The sequence below is a fragment of the Ursus arctos genome, unplaced genomic scaffold, assembly GCF_023065955.2.
Source record: "Ursus arctos isolate Adak ecotype North America unplaced genomic scaffold, UrsArc2.0 scaffold_2, whole genome shotgun sequence".
Taxonomy (NCBI): Eukaryota; Metazoa; Chordata; class Mammalia; order Carnivora; family Ursidae; genus Ursus; species Ursus arctos.
This window is the reverse complement of record NW_026622874.1, coordinates 84,216,198-84,234,837: the sequence shown is the minus strand read 5'-3', so window position 1 is coordinate 84,234,837 and position 18,640 is coordinate 84,216,198. Positions and strand designations below refer to the sequence as shown.

Below are 18,640 nucleotides of genomic sequence, written 5' to 3'. Positions count from 1 at the left end.
AAATGCCCAAAGAACAGTTGTTTAATCAGTGATGTCAGGCTTAATTTCCTTGAACCAGTCCCCATAATTGAAAGAAATGATAATTGTAAGAAAATTTCTTATTTGATAAGCCAATGATGCCCAACCTTCACCCACTGAAAAGATTTTTTAACTATCACCTTAACAGATTAATATCTATAAACCTCAAAAGACTGGCAATTTGGGATGATTTTATACGGTGAAAAAATATTCACATGATTTGAACGGAGTGATATTAACCTCACCATAAACCTAAAACTTACAATCGTCAAGGACAAACTACATTAAGACCTGAGATAGGAGAGATTTTATTTTATCCTGTCCAAGTGAAAAAGAAAGCTGCTCACTGATAAGGTTCATCTAGAAGTTTCTCTGAGTCTCCCCATATGATTCAAAAGAAAACGGCCAACAAAGGAAGACCGTAAGAAAATGAATTTGAAAAAGAGTTAAATACAGTGCAATGCTCTGATGCTTTAAGCAATTACAGCTCACTAAAGCTAAACGTTTCCATAAAGGCAACGTTTAAAAACCAAAAAACTCCCTTTGTGGTGATGATTTAAGTTACCAGGGCAAAAACACTCAGGCCCAGTAGAAACGATAACCACTTATGGGGAACAGATTTTTAATTATTTTACCAGTTGATAAAAAGAGCACACACCGAACATAGACACCAATGTAGTTTCAAAAGAAAACAAAACGCAGTTTATGCTCGGTAAAGTTCAAGGGCAAAACTGTTTCCAGTGCAACAGAATCTGCCTGACTACAATGTGTTGGGAGAAAAAAATGCGAACATAGTATCTTCTTATAAAGGCAACAATTTGAGTTACAAAGTAATAACGGGGAAGCCAAAACAGTTTGACAGCCCGCCATAAGGGCCGCCTCAATCATGAGTCACACAATGCCTGCAACCATTTACAATAGTAATTAATGCACAAGTCCCCTAATTAAATTCTAAAAGGGTGAGAATGCTTTAACTAAGTTTACAAGAATTGCTTTTCACTGTTTTTTCTTTCCCCAAAGAAAAGAACACACGCGTAATTACGCATCTCCCCGCAATCCCTCCATCCAGTATTCCCTCTGGCCTCCTTTCCCGAATGTCTATTCCCTGCGTGCGAAAAGAAAATGACACGGGGGAACTTCTAAACCCAGAAAGGGCGAACCAGAGTGGAAATACACGATTAATGGGGCGACAGACGGAAGCTCGCCCATCTTACCTGCTAAGATTCCTTTCTACGTCTTTGGTAGCTTTAGCTTCCAATTCTCTGCAAGAGAAAAGAAAAGAGAGAGAGAGATGCGCGTGAAAACGGAGCTGCTGCGGCAGAGGCTCGCGCCGGGGCGGATGGGGGAGGGGAGGGGAGCCCGGGGGTGCTCACAAAGCTGCGGGGCTGCAGCCCGGACTGCGGGCAGGCTGTGCGGGCGAGCCACAGCCCCCGGCCCGGCCCCAGCGGCGCAGCGCGTCCCCTCCGGGCCTCCAGCCCGGCCTCCGCAGCGGCGCCCCCGCACCCCCCCGCCGGGGCCCGAGGTCTCGGGGACGCCCGCCGCCGCCGCCGCTGCCGCCGCCCGCAGCAGCGGGCCCTGCGGCAGCGCCCCAGGCTCCTCCCGCCCTGAGGGAGGCCCCCGCCCCACTCACCTCATGTGTGTAAAGTGCACGAGCAAGTGGGGCGCGGCGAGTGAGGCTCGCGAGCCTCAAGCCCTCCGCAGCGCCGCGGGGAGAGGCCCGAGCCGCTGCACCAGCGCCATTTTCTACACCGACCCGCTGCCGCCGCCGCCGCCGCCGCCACCGCCGCCGCCGCAGGCCCCAGACCGGAAGTGAATGCCCTGTTCGGCAACCCCTTCCGGGGGCGCCGCGGCCACCGGCCTCAAGATGGAGGCCCTAGCAACTAACCCCGCAGCCGGGGCAGGCCCTTGGCAACCACCCGGGTGCGGCTCGCGGCCAGCGGCCGGACCTCCCTGAGAAGGCGGGGGTCACCGCCTCAGAGGCGCCCCGCACAGCGGCTGGGGGGCCCGCCGAGCCCCGGGCCCAGCCTCTGTCGCCGCGGCCGGCTGCGATCCGATTGGAGTCCCGCCCCTCCTCCTCCTCCTTCTTTGCTGCGACACAAGTTTCCTTCCCTGCCGCCCGGCCCCTCCCCCACCGAAGCACACCAAGGCGGGGGGGTGGGGGGGTGGGGGGGTGGAGGGAAAGGCTAAGCCGCAAATTCTACCCCTGCCGCAGCAAGATGAGCCCGCGCGGCTTTTGAAATCCGCCACTTGTAATTATTTTTGACCTTGGGCCAGTTATTTAACCTCGCTGCTCCTCTGCTTCCTCCTCAGGTAAAGAATGCATACCTGAGGCGGACTATGAGGCTTAAAAGCGATTTTTATCCACCGAATTTTGCAGACCGTTTGACTCAGCAATTCCACTGGCATGAATTTCTGTTCCGAAAACAATCCTGGATATCTACAAATATTTCACCGTCAACATGTTAAGTTGCGGCAACGATAACGGTGAAAAATTGTAAACGGCCAAAATGTCCAACACTGAGATGGCTTTAAAAACTGAACTACTGGCGGGCGTTAGGGTACTGCAAAAATGATGGGGAGGAAAAGTAACGGCGTGGGGGAAAGTGGTTACAATAGAGTAAGTGAAAAAGCGGGTTCCAAACTCGGTCCCATGGTAGGGAACATATAGATACAATACGATACATACGTGTAGTAAAGTAAAAATATCTACCTAAGTGTCTGTGGGAGATTCATACATACCTACAGGCAAATACAGCAATATACTTACATGTAGATACAATTAGATACATGTGTTCGTGTGTATATGTGGCTCTTCCTTCCGTCCTCTCAAAACGCGTTTTTGTTGTTGTTGTTGTTTTTTGTTTTTTTCTAATCAAAAGACGATCCCTCCTTTCCTGCTTAAAATCCATTCCTTCTCAGAAACCTCACTCTAAGGATCATCCCATTTTCCTCTTTCTAAACTAGGTCTTTCTTTCCACTGGCTTTAAAACATGCCCAAATCTCTCCCATTAAAAAAACAAAAACAAAAACAAAAAACCTTACTTCACTGCCCAGTTCTGAGGGAGATGCGTAATAAATAAGTTAATGAATAAATGAATGAATGCACAGAAAGTCCTAAAGCATATGCACCAAAATGTTAACTGTTGGTATTATGAGGATTTTAATTTTCTTCTCTTAACGTATCTGGCTTTTTTGTTTTGTTTCATTTTTATACCATGAGCATGTTAAAACACACATACACACAATTAAGAAAACGAGGTTTGTAGGGGTCCCTGGCTGATTCAGTTGGTGGAGCATGTGACTCTTGATCTTGAGGTTGTAAGTTTGAGCCCCACATTGGGTGTAGAGATTACTTGAAAAATAAAATATCTTTTTTTAAGAGACAGAGCCAGAGAGAGGGGATAGGGGCAGAGGGAAGGACCGAGAGAGAGAATCTTAGACAGGCTCAACGCCCAGCACGGAGCCCAAGGCAGGGCTTGATTTCAGGACCCTGAGATCATGATCTGAGCTGAAATCAAGAATCCAACGCTTAACCAACTAAGCAACCCAGGCACCCCAAAAATAAAATCTTAAAAAAAAAAAAATCAGGTGGGGCACCTGAGTGGCTCAGTCAGTTAAGTGTCTGCCTTTGGCTCAGGTCATGTTCTCAGGGGTCCTGGGATCAAGCCCCTTATAGGGCTCCCTGCTTAGTGGGGAGCCTGCTTCTCCCTCTCCCTCTCCCTCTCCCTCTCCCTCTCCCTCTCCCTCTCCCTCTCCCTCTCCCTCTCCCTCTGCCTCTGCCTCTCCCCCTGCTTGTGCACTTTCTCTCTCTGTGTCAAATAAATAAAATCTTTTTTAAAAAAATCAGGTTTAAACAATGTAAAATGTAAAGGGCACCAAATAAATGCTAAGTGACTTTCCTTTTCCGGCCATCATTCCTAAGGTCCATCCATACATATATTTGGTTTGGTTTTCCTTTATGGTTCTTTCTACTTAAATTGTTAAAAATTATATTACATCATTTCCTTAGGAGTTAAAAAATATGAACATGTATGTATAGCACAGTATGCTTTCATACCAGGTTTATGAATAATTTTCCATGACAACATAACACAATGAAAACAATATTTATCAACATTTACAGAGCTGTTAAGATTAGCCGATTTTTTAAAAAATTAGACTTCCTTAAGTTTGAGTAACCCGGTGGTTGTCAACTGGGGCATTTAGCAATGTCTGGTTTTTGGTTGTCACAACTGGATGCTACTGGTATCTACTGGGTAGAGGTCATGGGTTAAGCCAAACATCCTACTATGCAAAGTACAGCCCCACAACACAAGAGTATCTGAACCAAGACGCCCTGGAACTTATTACCAGCCCCAGGGAAGTTGAGAAGGTAGGATTTCTTGAAGATTTTTTCCAGAGTGACTTGACATGACCCCTCCAGGGCTGCATTATGAAGTCATGCTAATCACTTTTTAATGAGCTCTTACGCATAGAGGTAGATCAAAGAAGAATGACCTTGTAAGACCAGCAGGGATTCCTTACCAGTAACCTTCTAAGGAATGTTGTCTTCTTATTATCATTTCTCTTTACTAAATAAGTAGTCTCTCTTTCTACTGAATATTTTGTAGTATCATACATATTCTAGTAACTTCCACTTCAAAAAAATACTAACACAATGAGTACTGAGTAACATATAGAATTGTTGAATCATTACATTGTACAACTGAAACTAATATAACACTGTATATTAACTATACTGGAATTAAAATTTAAAAAGAAAACATATAAAACAGGGTAAAGGGATAGGTGAAATAAGTGAAGGGGATTAAGAGCACATGTATCATGATGAGCACTGAGTAACCTACAGAATTGTTGAATCATCGTATTGTACACCTGATACTAAAGAGCACTGTATGTTAATTATACTTTATTTTTTAAAAGATACATGTTCAAATGATTTTCTAAAAATGCTCCTTGCTCCTTACATGGAGATACGGGTTATTTCTTTTAATGGATTTGCTGACCATTTTGTAATTCATGTAGACAATTGTTTTAAAACAATAAAGATGTTAGAGTAAAAAACAAAAGAAAACAACAACAAAAACTCAGTTGGTGCCTCCTCACTCCCCCTCAGCTCCGTTTTTCTGCTCTCCTTCCCAGCAAAGCTTCTTGGGAAAGTGTTCTACACCAGCTACTTCCAACTGCTCACCTTCTGTCCCAACCCACTTTTGCCTGACATTGCTATTCCTCCCCCCAAATTGCTCTTATTAATGTCACAAAAGACCTTGAAGCTGTCAAACTCAATGGTAGTATTTCTTGCATGGTCCTAGTTCTTAGCTGTATTTCCACAACTGGCTGCTCCTACCTTCTTTTGAGAGTCTCTTCTTTTGGCTGTCTTGGCAGCACATTCTCCCTAAATTTCTTTTTATCTCTCTATGCATTCCTTTTTTTTGTATCCTTTGCCAGCATCTCCCGATTTATACCAAATAAATGTAGGGATCCCCAAGGCTCTGTTCCAGACCTTTCCCCCTCTCTTTCCACTTTCTCCTTGGGATGGGTGATCTCATACATTTTCTTGTACCCAAATGCTGTTTAAATGCAGATGATTTTCAAAATTCCTACTTTAGCCCATATCACACAATGCAGAGGATTTTCAAATTCCTACTTTAGCCCATAGCCCAGAATACCAAAATGACAGATCACCAATGCAACAAATATTTATTGAGCACCTACTGTATGCTAGCTACTGGGTTAGGGCCTGGTTCTCTGCCATTTGTAAGGAACTACTTTGGTGGATTAAGTCTAATGGGGCAGAGAGATTTTTTTTTAAGCAAACTATAAAGTGTATAATTACAAATGATGACAAGTGCACAGAAGGAATGTTGATCTAAGCATGTGTAAAACAAAGGAACATAACATAGCTTATGTGGTCAAAGAAGGTTTCTTTGAAAATGTCAAGCTACACCTGAGAGCTGAAGGCTGAGCGGCAGCCAACCAGGACCCAGGGAACAGGAGAGGAAAGTTCTCAGGCTGGAAGTTTACATTTGGGCATCCTCCTTAAGGATGAAAACAGGCTTTGCATTGCATTTGGCTTTAAATCCACTGGAGCCACCATTTTTATTTTAATCACATAATCAATTCAGAACACAACCAGGAACAAGGTCTTGTATATAGAGTAATGGGTTTCATTACCACTGCTCACTGAAGTAAGCAAATGCCATTTCCTATAACAAGCATATTCCCTAGATTCAGTGAATATTAGAATATTTTGCATGGCTCATTGCTGAAGTTTACATTATTGAGAATTTGGATGCAACATGAAATGCTTTTCCAATGATAACTTTTTTATGAAATAACCTGTAACTATCTCAGAAAACTTCTTCTTTCTTCTTAGTGAGCATAATAAGAAGCAGAGGCTGTACAAATTTAAATATAAGTAAGACCTTTTCTCCATTTGTCTTTCTTCTTTGGGTTCCTGTTTCTTTGGTTTCTGAGGTTACCGGAACATAAGTGTTCTCCAGCCCTCTCTTCTTTATCTCACTGGGAAGAGTAAATGACTAGCTTGACTTGGGAAATTCTGTGCTTGAAAGAAAATGATTTTTTTTTTAAAGATTTTATTTATTTATTTGACAGAGGTAGACAGCCAGCGAGAGAGGGAACACAAGCAGGGGGAGTGGGAGAGGAAGAAGCAGGCTCACAGCGGAGGAGCCTGATGTGGGGCTCGATCCCATAACACCAGGATCACGCCCTGAGTCAAAGGCAAACGCCCAACCGCTGTGCCACCCAGGCACCCCAGAAAATGATTTTTTTTTTCCTTCCAAGTCTTTACCAAATGTCATCATGATATATCTATATATGTATTTTTTAGGCAAAGCTCACTCAAAATATTCTTAAATTTAGAAAATTTCCCACAATAATGTATAGATGGGAGTTGAAGGCATGAACATAAATTAGATTTCCTGGAGAGAGTATTTCTTTTCTTTTAAAATTATTTGGCACTTACTATGTGCCAGGCATGCATTGTTCTAAGTGCTTTACAAATATTAACTAAACATTCATTGTTTTCCTCACAGCTCCATGCGGTAGGAGTGTGATCCCCATTTTACAGATGAAGATAATTAATTAACTTGCCCAAAGTCACATAAATTGTGGTAGTAAAACCAAACAATTTGACTCCCGAGCCCATGTCACTAACCACTACATTGTAGACTGGTTTATCTCAACCATAGTAGACTCTGCAGGACCTTTTGATAACAAATATTTTGTAACACCACCCCTCACTATCCCAAAATGATCAGCATAGATAATATAATCTACCTAACACATAAATAATGACTTATTTCTGATTTAAAAGAGAAATAAGAGAAAAGTAAATATGAAATAAAATGTCTTTCACCAAGTAAATGCTTGGAAATGGTGACCCCTGGAAGCCTTAGTAAAGCAGGGAGATGCTGGCAGCTTCGTGTAGAATCCCTACTCCAAATGCAAACTGACATGGTAGTGTCACACGGATTCCTCACACACCAAGAACTGTAGTGGTGTTGGAGGCAACGTTTTTCTGGAACACAGAACAATCCTCAAGTTCTGAACAACTAGACAATAATTCTCCTTCAACTGACGTGGTAATTGCATGAAAGTTAGGGTCTATTAAAACTGAAAATGTTAAGGGGTTAGGTCCTCAGATAATTATAAACACACCTTTCACCTGTGTCAGTGTCCAGCAAGACAAGGAATTTTCCATTTTGTGGGACTCTCCAGCACTCACAGCTCCTATCCACTGAATCTTAACACACACACCCCACCACTTTGTGACAACCGAAACCACTTTTAATGGTTTTCCCAAACCTCCTGAGGAACGGAGGTGAGGTATTATTTTATTGAGAACCATTGCTATGGAATGAGAATAGTCTTGAGGAAGTTTGATACTCCAGGGAGGAACCCAGTGAGGGAGGAGGGAAAACAGGGTAAGAGTAGTATAATGGGGCCAAGTGATGCCTCCCAGACATCTCGGACTGACATGTCAAAGCTGAGCCTCCTTCATCCTGCTCTACTCCCTTCCCCCACCACACACAAATGTATCCCCAAGGGGACAGTTTTCCTTAGGTCAGTAATAACGCTATTAGTCACTGAACTGCCCAGCCAGAAACCTAAGAATCAGTTTTGACTTTTCCCTCCACCTCACCCAATGCATCAATCAATTATTTCGTCTCCAAACTTCTCTATTTCCCTTCCTCTGTTTCTCCACTGCCACCTCCCTAAAAACTCCACAGATTCTCTCCTTTTTCCCTCTTTTATTTTTTGGTTGTGGTACAGTTTATATAAAATAAAATGCACGTGTGTGAAGTGAAAAACAATGAGTTTTGGCAAATAAACACACACGTAACCACTACCACAGTCAATATATAGAACACGTCAATCACCCCTAGAATATTCCCTTGGGCCCCTTTTCAGTCGTTCATCTGCTACCTGCAACACACACACACACACACACACACACACACACACACACACACCTCTGACACCAGGAGACTGTGCTTCCGACTTATATCCCCATCAATGAGTATTGTCCATTCTAGAACTCCTGCAAATGGAGTCACACACTGTATCTATCCTTCATGCCTGGCTTCTCTTGCTCAATGTCTGTGACAGACATTGATGTTGAAAGTATCAGAAGTGTGTTTCTTTTTATTATTGAGAAGTATTCCATTGAATGAATGCACCACAGCTTATTCACCATCTTCTGTTGATTGACATTTGGGTTATTTCCAGTTTGGGGTTATTATGAATAAAGCTGCTAAGAACATTCTTGTACACATCTTTTTTTGTGGACATTTGACATATGTTTTTCTTTCTCTTGGATAAATAACTAGGAACACAATTACCGAATCACAGGATAAGTGTAGATGAGAGTTTATGAGAAACTCTAGAATGTTTCTAAAATGGTTCCACCAGGTTACCCTTCCAATCCCGGGAAGAGTTCTGTTGCTCCTCATCCTTGGCCAGGACCACACATGTTCACTCTTCGCCACTTGAAATCATTCTCCACATAGCATCTTTCATGACTTTTTCTTAAAATGAAAACTTAATCATCTTACTCTCTAGCTTAAAATAATTGAAAGACTTTCCAAGGCTCTTGATTCAAAGCCTAATAGCTTTAACATGGTCTGTGGTTCCTCCTCAATGGTATCTCTGGTTATTCCCCCTGTTCTTAAGTCCAGGTAAGATTTCTTTCTCGGGCCCTTCTTTCACTTTCTAAAAGGTGCCCAGCTCCTTGATCCCGCCCACTGCTAACCATCCATTGGTTCTCCAACCCCTCTGTAACTTTCCCAGGAAGGACTTTCTGAGCACCACCTGTTAGGTGTCCCAATTACATATTCTAAAGGCATTCTCAACTTCTTTATAGCACGAGCACATTTGTGATGTAGTATTTCTGTCAGTATTTGTTTAATCTTTGATTCTCCAGATTCTCTGTAAGCTCCAGGAGAGCAAGAACCATGTCTGCCTTGTTCTCACAGTATCTTTAGCATCTATCACAAATGCCTACTACGTATTAGGTCCTTAATAATACTAAGTGAAGGAATGGTTCTTCCATGCATTACTCCCCTCCCTCTATCTAAACATCCGCAATGCCCCCAAAGTGGTCTTTCAATAAGTAAATCTGGTCAGCTTAAAATTCCTGAATGGCTCTCTATATTCTATAGGACACTATCTGAAACCCCTTGCCTAGCATAAAAGGCCCTTCAGGAATTCTTACTAACCAAGCCTGCCCAATTTCTTAGAATTCTTATGTTGTGCTCCAGTGATACCGAATCATCCCTACTCTCTCGTGTTTTTCAATGCCTCTGAGACTCGAACGTGTTATTTCTTTGAGTGGAATGCCTTCCTTATTACGTCCACCTAACAAACGCCTGCTTCAAAGCCTGGTTCCAATGTTTTGACAAGCCTTCCCTGGGATTCTCTGGACCTCATAACAATGTAGATGGGATTCAAGTACCAATCCTAACTTAGACTTCACTGACTCTTGTCCCCTCCTATTCAGGTGGAAACTCAGCCCTCTGGAAAGAACCCTGTGATCATTTATGGCTGGAATTTCACATGTTCTCATAAGATAACTCATTTTATCCAGACACTGCTGGCATGGAAGGCCCCAGAGAGTGGGGACCTGTCTGTTCAGTGTTGTATTCCCCAGGACCTACAGCAGTGCCTAGGAGGTATGAAACATTGAATTAATACTTGTTGAATGATGAAGAATGAATGTCTTTGTTCCAAGCAGTTCCATAATGTGTGTCATCATTGTTCTCCCAGGTACTTGCTTGTTACAGTCTTGACTGCCAGCAAGAACTAAATTCATCTAAACATCTGCTTGGCTTCTTAGATCTGCTGGGTTTTGCTTTATCTTGTGGATGCAAACAATATTCTTTCTATAATGCACTTGTTTGCCATCAGATCCACCAGGTCCCTTCACTGTTTCGTTGAGAAGAAAGTGGGCACTTCTGCCCCTTACTAGGTCTCTTAGACATTCACTGTTAAAATAATTAGTTATTCCAGTGCCTGGCTGGCTCAGTTGGTAGAGAGTGCAACTTTTGAACTTGGGGTTGTAAGTTCGAGCCCCATGTTGGATGTAGAGATTACTTAAAAACAAAATCTTTCCAAAAAAATAATCTGTTGTTCTTTCCTGACTTTTTTCTCTGAATGAACCAAGTGATAATGGCATCCTGCTTTTCCTTGAGGACCAAACTTCTTCACTCTCGGTCCATTCATTTGGGTGGAGAAATGTCTCATTGAAAACATTTTTATATTTTAAATTTTTTAGAGTCAATAACCAAACTTAGGATAGTTTTAACATTAAAATAAATAAGACAGCAAAGGGGATGCCTGGGTGGCTCAGTCGGTTAAGCATCTGCCTTTGGCTCAGGTCATGATCTCGGGATCCTGGGATCGAGCCCCGCATCTGGCTCCCTGCTCAGTGGGGAGTCTGCTTCTCCCTCCCCCTCACCCTCTGGGTGCAAGCTGTCTCTCTCGCTCTCAAATAAATAAATAAAATCTTTAAAAAAATAAGGACAGTAAGGTATTATAACCCACTCAATAAAATAGGAAACTATATGTTTGTATAGACACAAATGTATTACATTTATCCATCCATCCATCCATCCATCCATCCATCCATCCAACCAATGTTTAATGAGGAACAAGAACTTCTGCTTCCAACTGAGATGGAGCAAACAAAGCTATATTTGCCCTCCCTTCTAAAACAACTAAAGACACACACAGAATTTATGAAACAACAGTTTTTAAGACATTGAAAATCAAGCAATGAAAGACAGTAATTCCTGATGGGAAAAAAAAAATATTTGGAAACAAAACAATACCCTTCTAAATAACCCAAGGGTCAAAGGAGCAATCAAAAGGAAAACTAGAATGTATGAATACATGAAAATGAAAACACAGCACACCACACTTTGTAGAATGTAGCTAATGCAGTAGAGGGATGTTTATAGCAGACTAAATATCAGTATTAGAAAAGAGGGTCTCATATCTATGACCGTAGTTTCTACCTTAAGACACCAGAAAAAGAAGAGCAAATGAAAATCAACTTAAAGAGAAAAAAAGGAATAATAAAGCTCAGAGTGGTAAGTGAAACAGAAAACGGGAAAAGTAATTGAGAAAAATCCATGAAACAAAAAACTAGTTCTTTGAGAAAATGAAAAAAATTTTACTTTTGGCCAAGACAAAAGATGGAAGACACAAAGTAGTAATATCAGAAATAGCTGAGGTGACATCACTGCAAATTCTGTGGAGACTAAAATGACAATAAGGAAATACTGTGAACCAGTTTATACCCACAAAATCAGCAACTTAAGTAAAAGGAACAGATTCCTTGAAAGACACAAACTAAAAAACTCACTCAGGAAGAAATCAATGGCCTGCATAGTCCTATATCTATTTAAAAATTTGACTTTGTGGGGTGCCTGGGTGGCTCAGTTAGTTAAGCATCTGACTCTTGCTTTCGGCTCAGGTCATGATCTCATGGCTTGTGAGATCAAACCCTGTGTGGGGCTCTGTGCTCAGAGCGGAATCTACTTGAGATTCTTTCCCTTTGCCTCTGCCCCTCCCCCTTCTCAAGCACTCTCTCTCTCTAAAATAAATAAATTCTTTAAAAACAAAAAAGCCCCCAAAAAGCAAAAGCTTCATGGAAAACTAGGAATAGAAGGGAATGTGCTCAGCATGGTAAACGATGTGGACAAAAATTCTACAATTAACATCATAGTGAATGATGAAATACTGAGCATTTTCCCTCTAATGTCAGGAAGAAGACAGAAATGCTTGCTTGAACCTCTTCTATTCAACATTGTTCTGGAGCTTCTGACCAATGCAGAAGAATGGAAAGGAAGAAGTATAACCATCTTTACTCACGGATGACATGATGATCTTGGCAGAAATTCTATGGCACTCCAAAGAAGCTACAAGGTTTCATAAATGACTTTAATGAGGTTATAGAGTGCAAAAGCAACACAGAAAAAATCAGTAGCATTTCTATACAATAGAAATGATCAATCAGAAATTGGAACTAAAGCGGTGTCTGGCTGGCTCAGTTGGTAGAGCATGTGACTCTTGATCTCGAGGCTGTGGGTTCAAGCCCCACATTGGGTGTAGAGATTACTTAAAAATAAAATTAAAAAAAAAAAAGAAATTGGGACTAAAAGCACAGCCATTTTCAAAAACTATGAAATACTTAGAGATAAATCTGACAAAACACATGCAAAACCTATACACAGAGAACTAGAAAATACTGCTGAGACAAATTAAAGAATACCTAAATATAAAGAGAGGCATATTGTGTTTAAGGATCAGAAGGCTCAATACTGGTGAGATGTCAATTTTTCCAAAATTGATTTATAGATTTAATGCAACAATAATAAAAATCCCAGGAGGCCTGGCTTTTTATGGCTTGGTAAAAGTTGCTAAGTTGATTCTCAATCTCATATAGAACTGCAGAGGAGATAGAATGGCCAAAACAATCTTAAAAAGATCAAAACTGGGGCACTGAGCCAGCTCAGTCCATATAGAGCACTCAACTCTTGATCTTGGGGTCGTGAGTTCAAGCCCCACAGAGGGCGTAGAGCTTTACTTAAAAATAAAATAAATGCATAAAAAATTGTTTTAAAAGGAAAAAGATCAAAATTGGAGGATATAGACAACCTGACTTTAAGACTTATTGGAAAGCTGTAATAATCAAGACAGTGGGTTATTGGCATCAACTGAGACAAATAGGTCAATGTAACAGAACAAGAAATCCAGAAATAAACCTATACACATATGGTCAATCTGTTTTCAGCAAAGAGTACAAAGACAACTCTGCTGGATATATATATATGGAAGAAATAATACCTCAACTCATACCTTATACCATATACAAAAATAAACTCCAGACAGATCTTATGCCTAAATATGAAAACAAAAACTATGGAATTTCTAGAAGAAAATATAGGAGAAATTTTTGTGACCTTGTTTTGGGCAATGATTTCATAGTTACCAAAAACATAATCCATAGCACATAAAAATTAAGAAATTCAGCTCCTCAAAAGACACTATTCAGAGAATGCAAAAACAAGCCACTGACTGGGACATAAGTTTTGACATATGCATACAGCCAATCACGTATCCAATAAAGAATTTGCATTCAGAATATACAAAAGAGATATAATACTCAATAATAAGAAAACAACCTATTTTTTAAATGGGCCAAAAATTTGAACAGACACTTCAGTTCATAAGATAACCACATGCTCAACATCTTTAGTTTAATTAGGGAAATGCAAATTAAAACCACAGTAAGATAACACCACACGACTGTAAGAGTGTCCAAAATTAAAAAGACTGGTCGTACTGTTGCTGGTGAAGATGTGAGGCATCAGTAGTTCTCATACACGCTGGCAGGCATGTAAAATCACTCGATTACTTTGGAAAGTCATTTTGATTGTTTCTTAAGAAAATAAGCACACACCTGATATATGACCTAGCCATTACAGCCTAGATACTTACCCAAGAGACAGGAAAACATTTCTTCATACAAAGATTTGTGTGTGAATGTTTATAGAAGCTTTATTTGTAATACCCCCAAACTAGGAACAACCTGATTGTCCATCAACGGAAGAAACAAATGGGTGTACATCCATGTAATGGGATATTCTTCAGCACTTAAAAGGAATGAACTATTGTATACAACATGGATTGAGTTTTAAAATAATTATGCCGATAGAAAGAACTCAGACCCCAAGAAAGAAGAAACTATCACTCAATTTAAATAAAAGTCTAGAAAGTGTAACTTATTCTATAGCAATGGAAAGTAGATCCGTGCTTGCTTGGGGATGGGGAAGATGCAGGAAAGGTGAGAGAGAAAGATTATAAAAAAATAGGAGAAAACTTTGGGGGGTGATGGAGGTTTATTATCTCGATTGTGGTGATAGTTTCACAGCTGTGTACATATGTCAAAACTTACCAGATTACACATTTTTAAATATGCAATAGGCCATTTCCACAAACAAAAAGCTTGATGAGAAACAGGATATTTATATAATATCAAAACGCCTCCCACAAGACACTTAAAAGAGTAACTTTACAATAGAGAAGCCTGAGAGACACCACCTTAACAGAGCCATCAAAGTAAATGTTGTCAGAATGGGACACCTCAAAATCTAGCACTTGGTAGCATGCACTGAGGAGAAGCTCTAGCTCGAGTCCTTTCAAAGGTGCGTACACTGAACCGAACCGTGAGGAAAACTCAGACCAATGAAATAACGGCGCATTCTTCAGAATAACTGGCTTGTAATTCGTTCAAGTGTCAAGGTTAATGAAAGTCAAGAAGAGACTCCAGAGCTGTTTGTGGTTGACGAAAGACAGCGCAACTAAAAGCAATGTGGGAGGGGCGCCTGGGTGGCTCAGTCGGCTGAGCACCTGACTCTTGATTTCAGCTCAGGTCATGATCTCAGGGTCCGGAGCTGGAGTAGCACATTGGGCTCCCTGCTCATTGTGGAGTCTGCTTGTCCCTCTCCCTGCCCCTCCCCCTGCTCACTTGTGTGCTCTCTCTCTCTCAAATAAAGAAATAAAATCTTAAAAAAACCAAAAAGAGCAATGTTGGGATTCTCAGCTGGATCCCTTTGCTAAAAAGACATTATTAAGATAATTATGGGCTTAAAAGGGGTCTCAGGATTAGATAACATCAATGTTAATTTCCTGATTTCAGTGATTGTGTTAAGGAGAATTTCCTAGCTTGTAGGAAATAGAACTTACTCCAAGGTGAGGAGACATGTATTTGGGTCTATTTCCAGATTGTGTCAGTGGGTTAGTTCCAGAAAAAAGTTCTTTTTCTGTACTTCCAACTTTTCTGTTAAGTTTGTGATGGTTAAAGAAAATTATTCTATTTACAGCTTTGTTTACGTATCTGAGATCTCTGTGGCATAGATTCATAGAAGTAGACTAGTTGGGTCAAAGGATATGAACATTTAAAAATGTAATAAATATTACCAAATTGCTTTTCAAAAAGATTGTGCCAATTTATACTCTTGCCAGCAATTTATGAAAGCACCTATCTCCTTATTCATTTGGGGCACTATGAAACACCTGTATCTTTGCTAATCTGTTATTTCATTTAAATTTATATTTCTTTAGTCACTAGTGAGGTTGAGAAACATTCTGTGTATTTATAAGCAATTTGTATTTATATAAAGAGCTACATCTTTATATTCTTTGTCCAATTTTAAAGCTATTCCTATTTTCCTTTTTATTTTTAAGAGCTCTTTGTATATTGAAGACACTGGTTTTTTAATCTGTTGTCTGGATTTTAACACTATTTTTTCTAAGCTTGTTACCTACCTTTTAACTTTGTGCAATTTTTTAAAAGATTTTATTGATTTATTTGAGAGAGAGGGAAAGCAGAAGCAGCAGCAGGAGAGGCAGATGAATAAGCAGACTGATCAGGGAGCCCAACTCTGGGCTTGATCCCAGGACCCTGAGATCATGATGTGAGCCGAAGGCAGCCGTTTAACCAACTGAGCCACACAGGTGCCCCTAGTCTGTGATATTTTTATACTGTGCAGCCATTTTAAAATTTTTTGAGAGAGAGAGAGTGTGTACATGTGTGCATGCACATGTGAGGGGGCAGAGGGAGAGGGAGAGAGAGAACCTTAAGCAGGCTCCATGCCCAGCATGAAGCCCTACATGGGGCTCGATCTTACAACCTTGAGGTCATGACCTGAGTGAAAATCAAGAGTCAGACATCTAACTGACTGAGCCACCCAGGCTCCCTTCCTTGTTTCATGTATTTACATTTAAATTATTTATCTGTCTGGAATTTATTTGGTATATGGAATCAGATAGGCATCCAGTATTAACTTACACTTTCCCAAATGACTAGCCAATCACCCCAACACCAATTACTGTACTATATATTTTCATTTTTTCCTCCCTGATTCATTTTTTTCTTTTTTTAAAAGATTTTATGTATTTATTTTGAGAGAGACAGAACGCGCACAAATTGGAAGGAGAGGCAGAGGGAGAAGCAGGCTCCCTGCTCAGCAGGAACGCCCCCCCCCCCCATGGGGGACTTGATCCCAGGACTCCCAGATCATGATCTGAGCCAAAGGCAGACACTTAACCGACTAAGCCACCCAGGAGCCCTCCTCCCTGATTCAAAACAGCTTTACTATATACTAGCTTCTCAAATATATTTTGGTTGATTTCTAGATTCTAATCTGTTTTGTTAATCTACCTTTCTCTTCATGTACAAGTACCAAACTTTTTTCAACTTTATAGTATGCTTTGATACATACTAGGGTTAATCCTTCTTTATTACTTTCCTTTTTCAGAATTTTCCTGGCTAGTCTCACTTGTTTATTTTTCCATTTGAACTTTAGACTCAGTGAGTCAACTTCCAAAAAAACCCTCATACTGTATTTTTATTGGTATAAAATTAATGTAAAGTTTCATGTAGCAAAAACATGCGTCTGTACACCATCAAATCTTCTTACTGGTGAACAGGGTATGTCTTTCATTTGTTTCTTCTTTCATTTTCCTTCATTTTCGTTGTTGCTGATGTGGTAATAGTTGGTGTTGGCGTTTTTTTTAAGCACAATATTTTCTTTCTTTCTTTCTAGCTTTTTTCTGAAACATAGAAATGCTGTTGGTTTGGGGTATTCATTTTATAACCAACTACCTTTCTGACTAAATTCACTGTTTATAAGAGATTTTCAATTAGTTCTCTTGGATTATCTAGATATACAATTCTGTTACTTAAAAATAACTATCAGATTGTCTCTACTTTGGAGTTCTTAAACTTCTTATTTTTAAATCTTGTTACATCTAGAATAATGTTAAATAATAGTTGCAATATATTCCTCTTATCTCGTTGCCGGCTTTAATGGAAAATGCTTCTCGCGTCCAATCTTAAACATGACGCATTTTAAAACTGAAATGTGTTTTTATCATGTCAATAATGGATGTTGAAATTTATTAAATACTCTTTTAGTCTCTAAGAAGGGTCATGTGGTCATTCTTCTGCAGCCAGTATGAAAGGTTTCTCTAATATCAATAAAGAGTTTGTGTGACAAAGAACTTGAGGGTCACTCTGTCTGGTTCAAGTTCTAGATCTCCCAATTGCCCACTTAGCAACTTTCTTAGCTTTTCTGTGCCTTTGTCCCCTCCTTTATAAAACAATCAACCAGGGGTGCCTGGCTGGCTCAGTTGGGTTAAGCATCTGCCTTTAGCTCAGGTCATGATTTCAGGGTCCTGGGATTGAGCCCTGTGTCAGGCTCCCTGCTCAGCGGGGGTCTGCTTCTCCCTCTGCCCCTCCCCCTGCTTGTGCTCTCTCTCTCAAATAAATAAATAAATAAATAAATAAATAAAATCTTAATAAATAAATAAACAAACAAACTTATGTATTTATGGGAGCAAAGAGTGCAAAGCTGGATGCACTGCTGTAAAAGTTAATAACACACATGCAACTCTACCCCCAGAAGATCCCCACATCCTCCTCCCAGCTTCAACACTACATCCCTCCCACACAGGAAACCACCGTCCTCCTTGCTAACAGGTTGTGGTGCACTATGGTTTTAAGGTGCTACTAATTCTGATTTGTGTATCAACATTATGCTGTCTTTGTGGAAAAGTTTGAAAGACTTTCTTTTCACTGTGAAGTTGAACCATACCAAATTGCAAATATTCAATGTTTTGGAATTACAAAAATAGCAATTACATCAGAAAAGATTTAAATAATGGAAGGACACCCAAAAGACTCAATATTTTTTAAGTGGCAACACTCCTCAACTTGACCGAGAGATATAACACAGTCTGTTTTGGAATCCCAGCTGTATTCTTTATAGAAATTAACAAGCCAATCCTGAAATTTATATGGAAATGCAAGGGACCCAGAATAGCTAAAAGCAGCTAGAAAAAGAACAAAGTTGGAAGACTTACATTTCTCAATTTTAAAAGTTACCACAAAACATAGTAATTAAACAGTTTGATAATAATGCAAGGGTAGACACATAGATCAATGGAATAAAACTGAGAATACAGAAGTAAAACCTCACATTTGTGATCAAATGATTTTCAACAAGGATGTTAAAACAATTCAATGGGGGAA

The 18,640-nt window shown here is 40.3% G+C and overlaps 1 protein-coding gene across 2 annotated transcripts in view; it reads right to left on the bottom strand.

Moving 5' to 3' along the window:
* The window catches only part of TNRC6A (trinucleotide repeat containing adaptor 6A), a 102,166-nt gene extending 100,345 nt beyond the window's left edge, over positions 1 to 1,821 (bottom strand). The window contains exons 1-2 of one of the 2 annotated variants that reach the window (XM_026515623.4): positions 1,649 to 1,821; positions 1,233 to 1,280 (exon numbers count right to left, since the gene is read on the bottom strand). In XM_026515623.4, coding sequence (XP_026371408.2) covers positions 1,233 to 1,280; positions 1,649 to 1,653 — 53 coding nt within the window. In that variant the 5' untranslated portion in view covers positions 1,654 to 1,821. Of the gene's footprint in view, positions 1 to 1,232; positions 1,281 to 1,648 lie in introns of those variants that run through there. The other variant, XM_048224796.2, reaches the window with a different exon arrangement.
* Between the last annotated feature and the right edge of the window lie 16,819 nt (positions 1,822 to 18,640).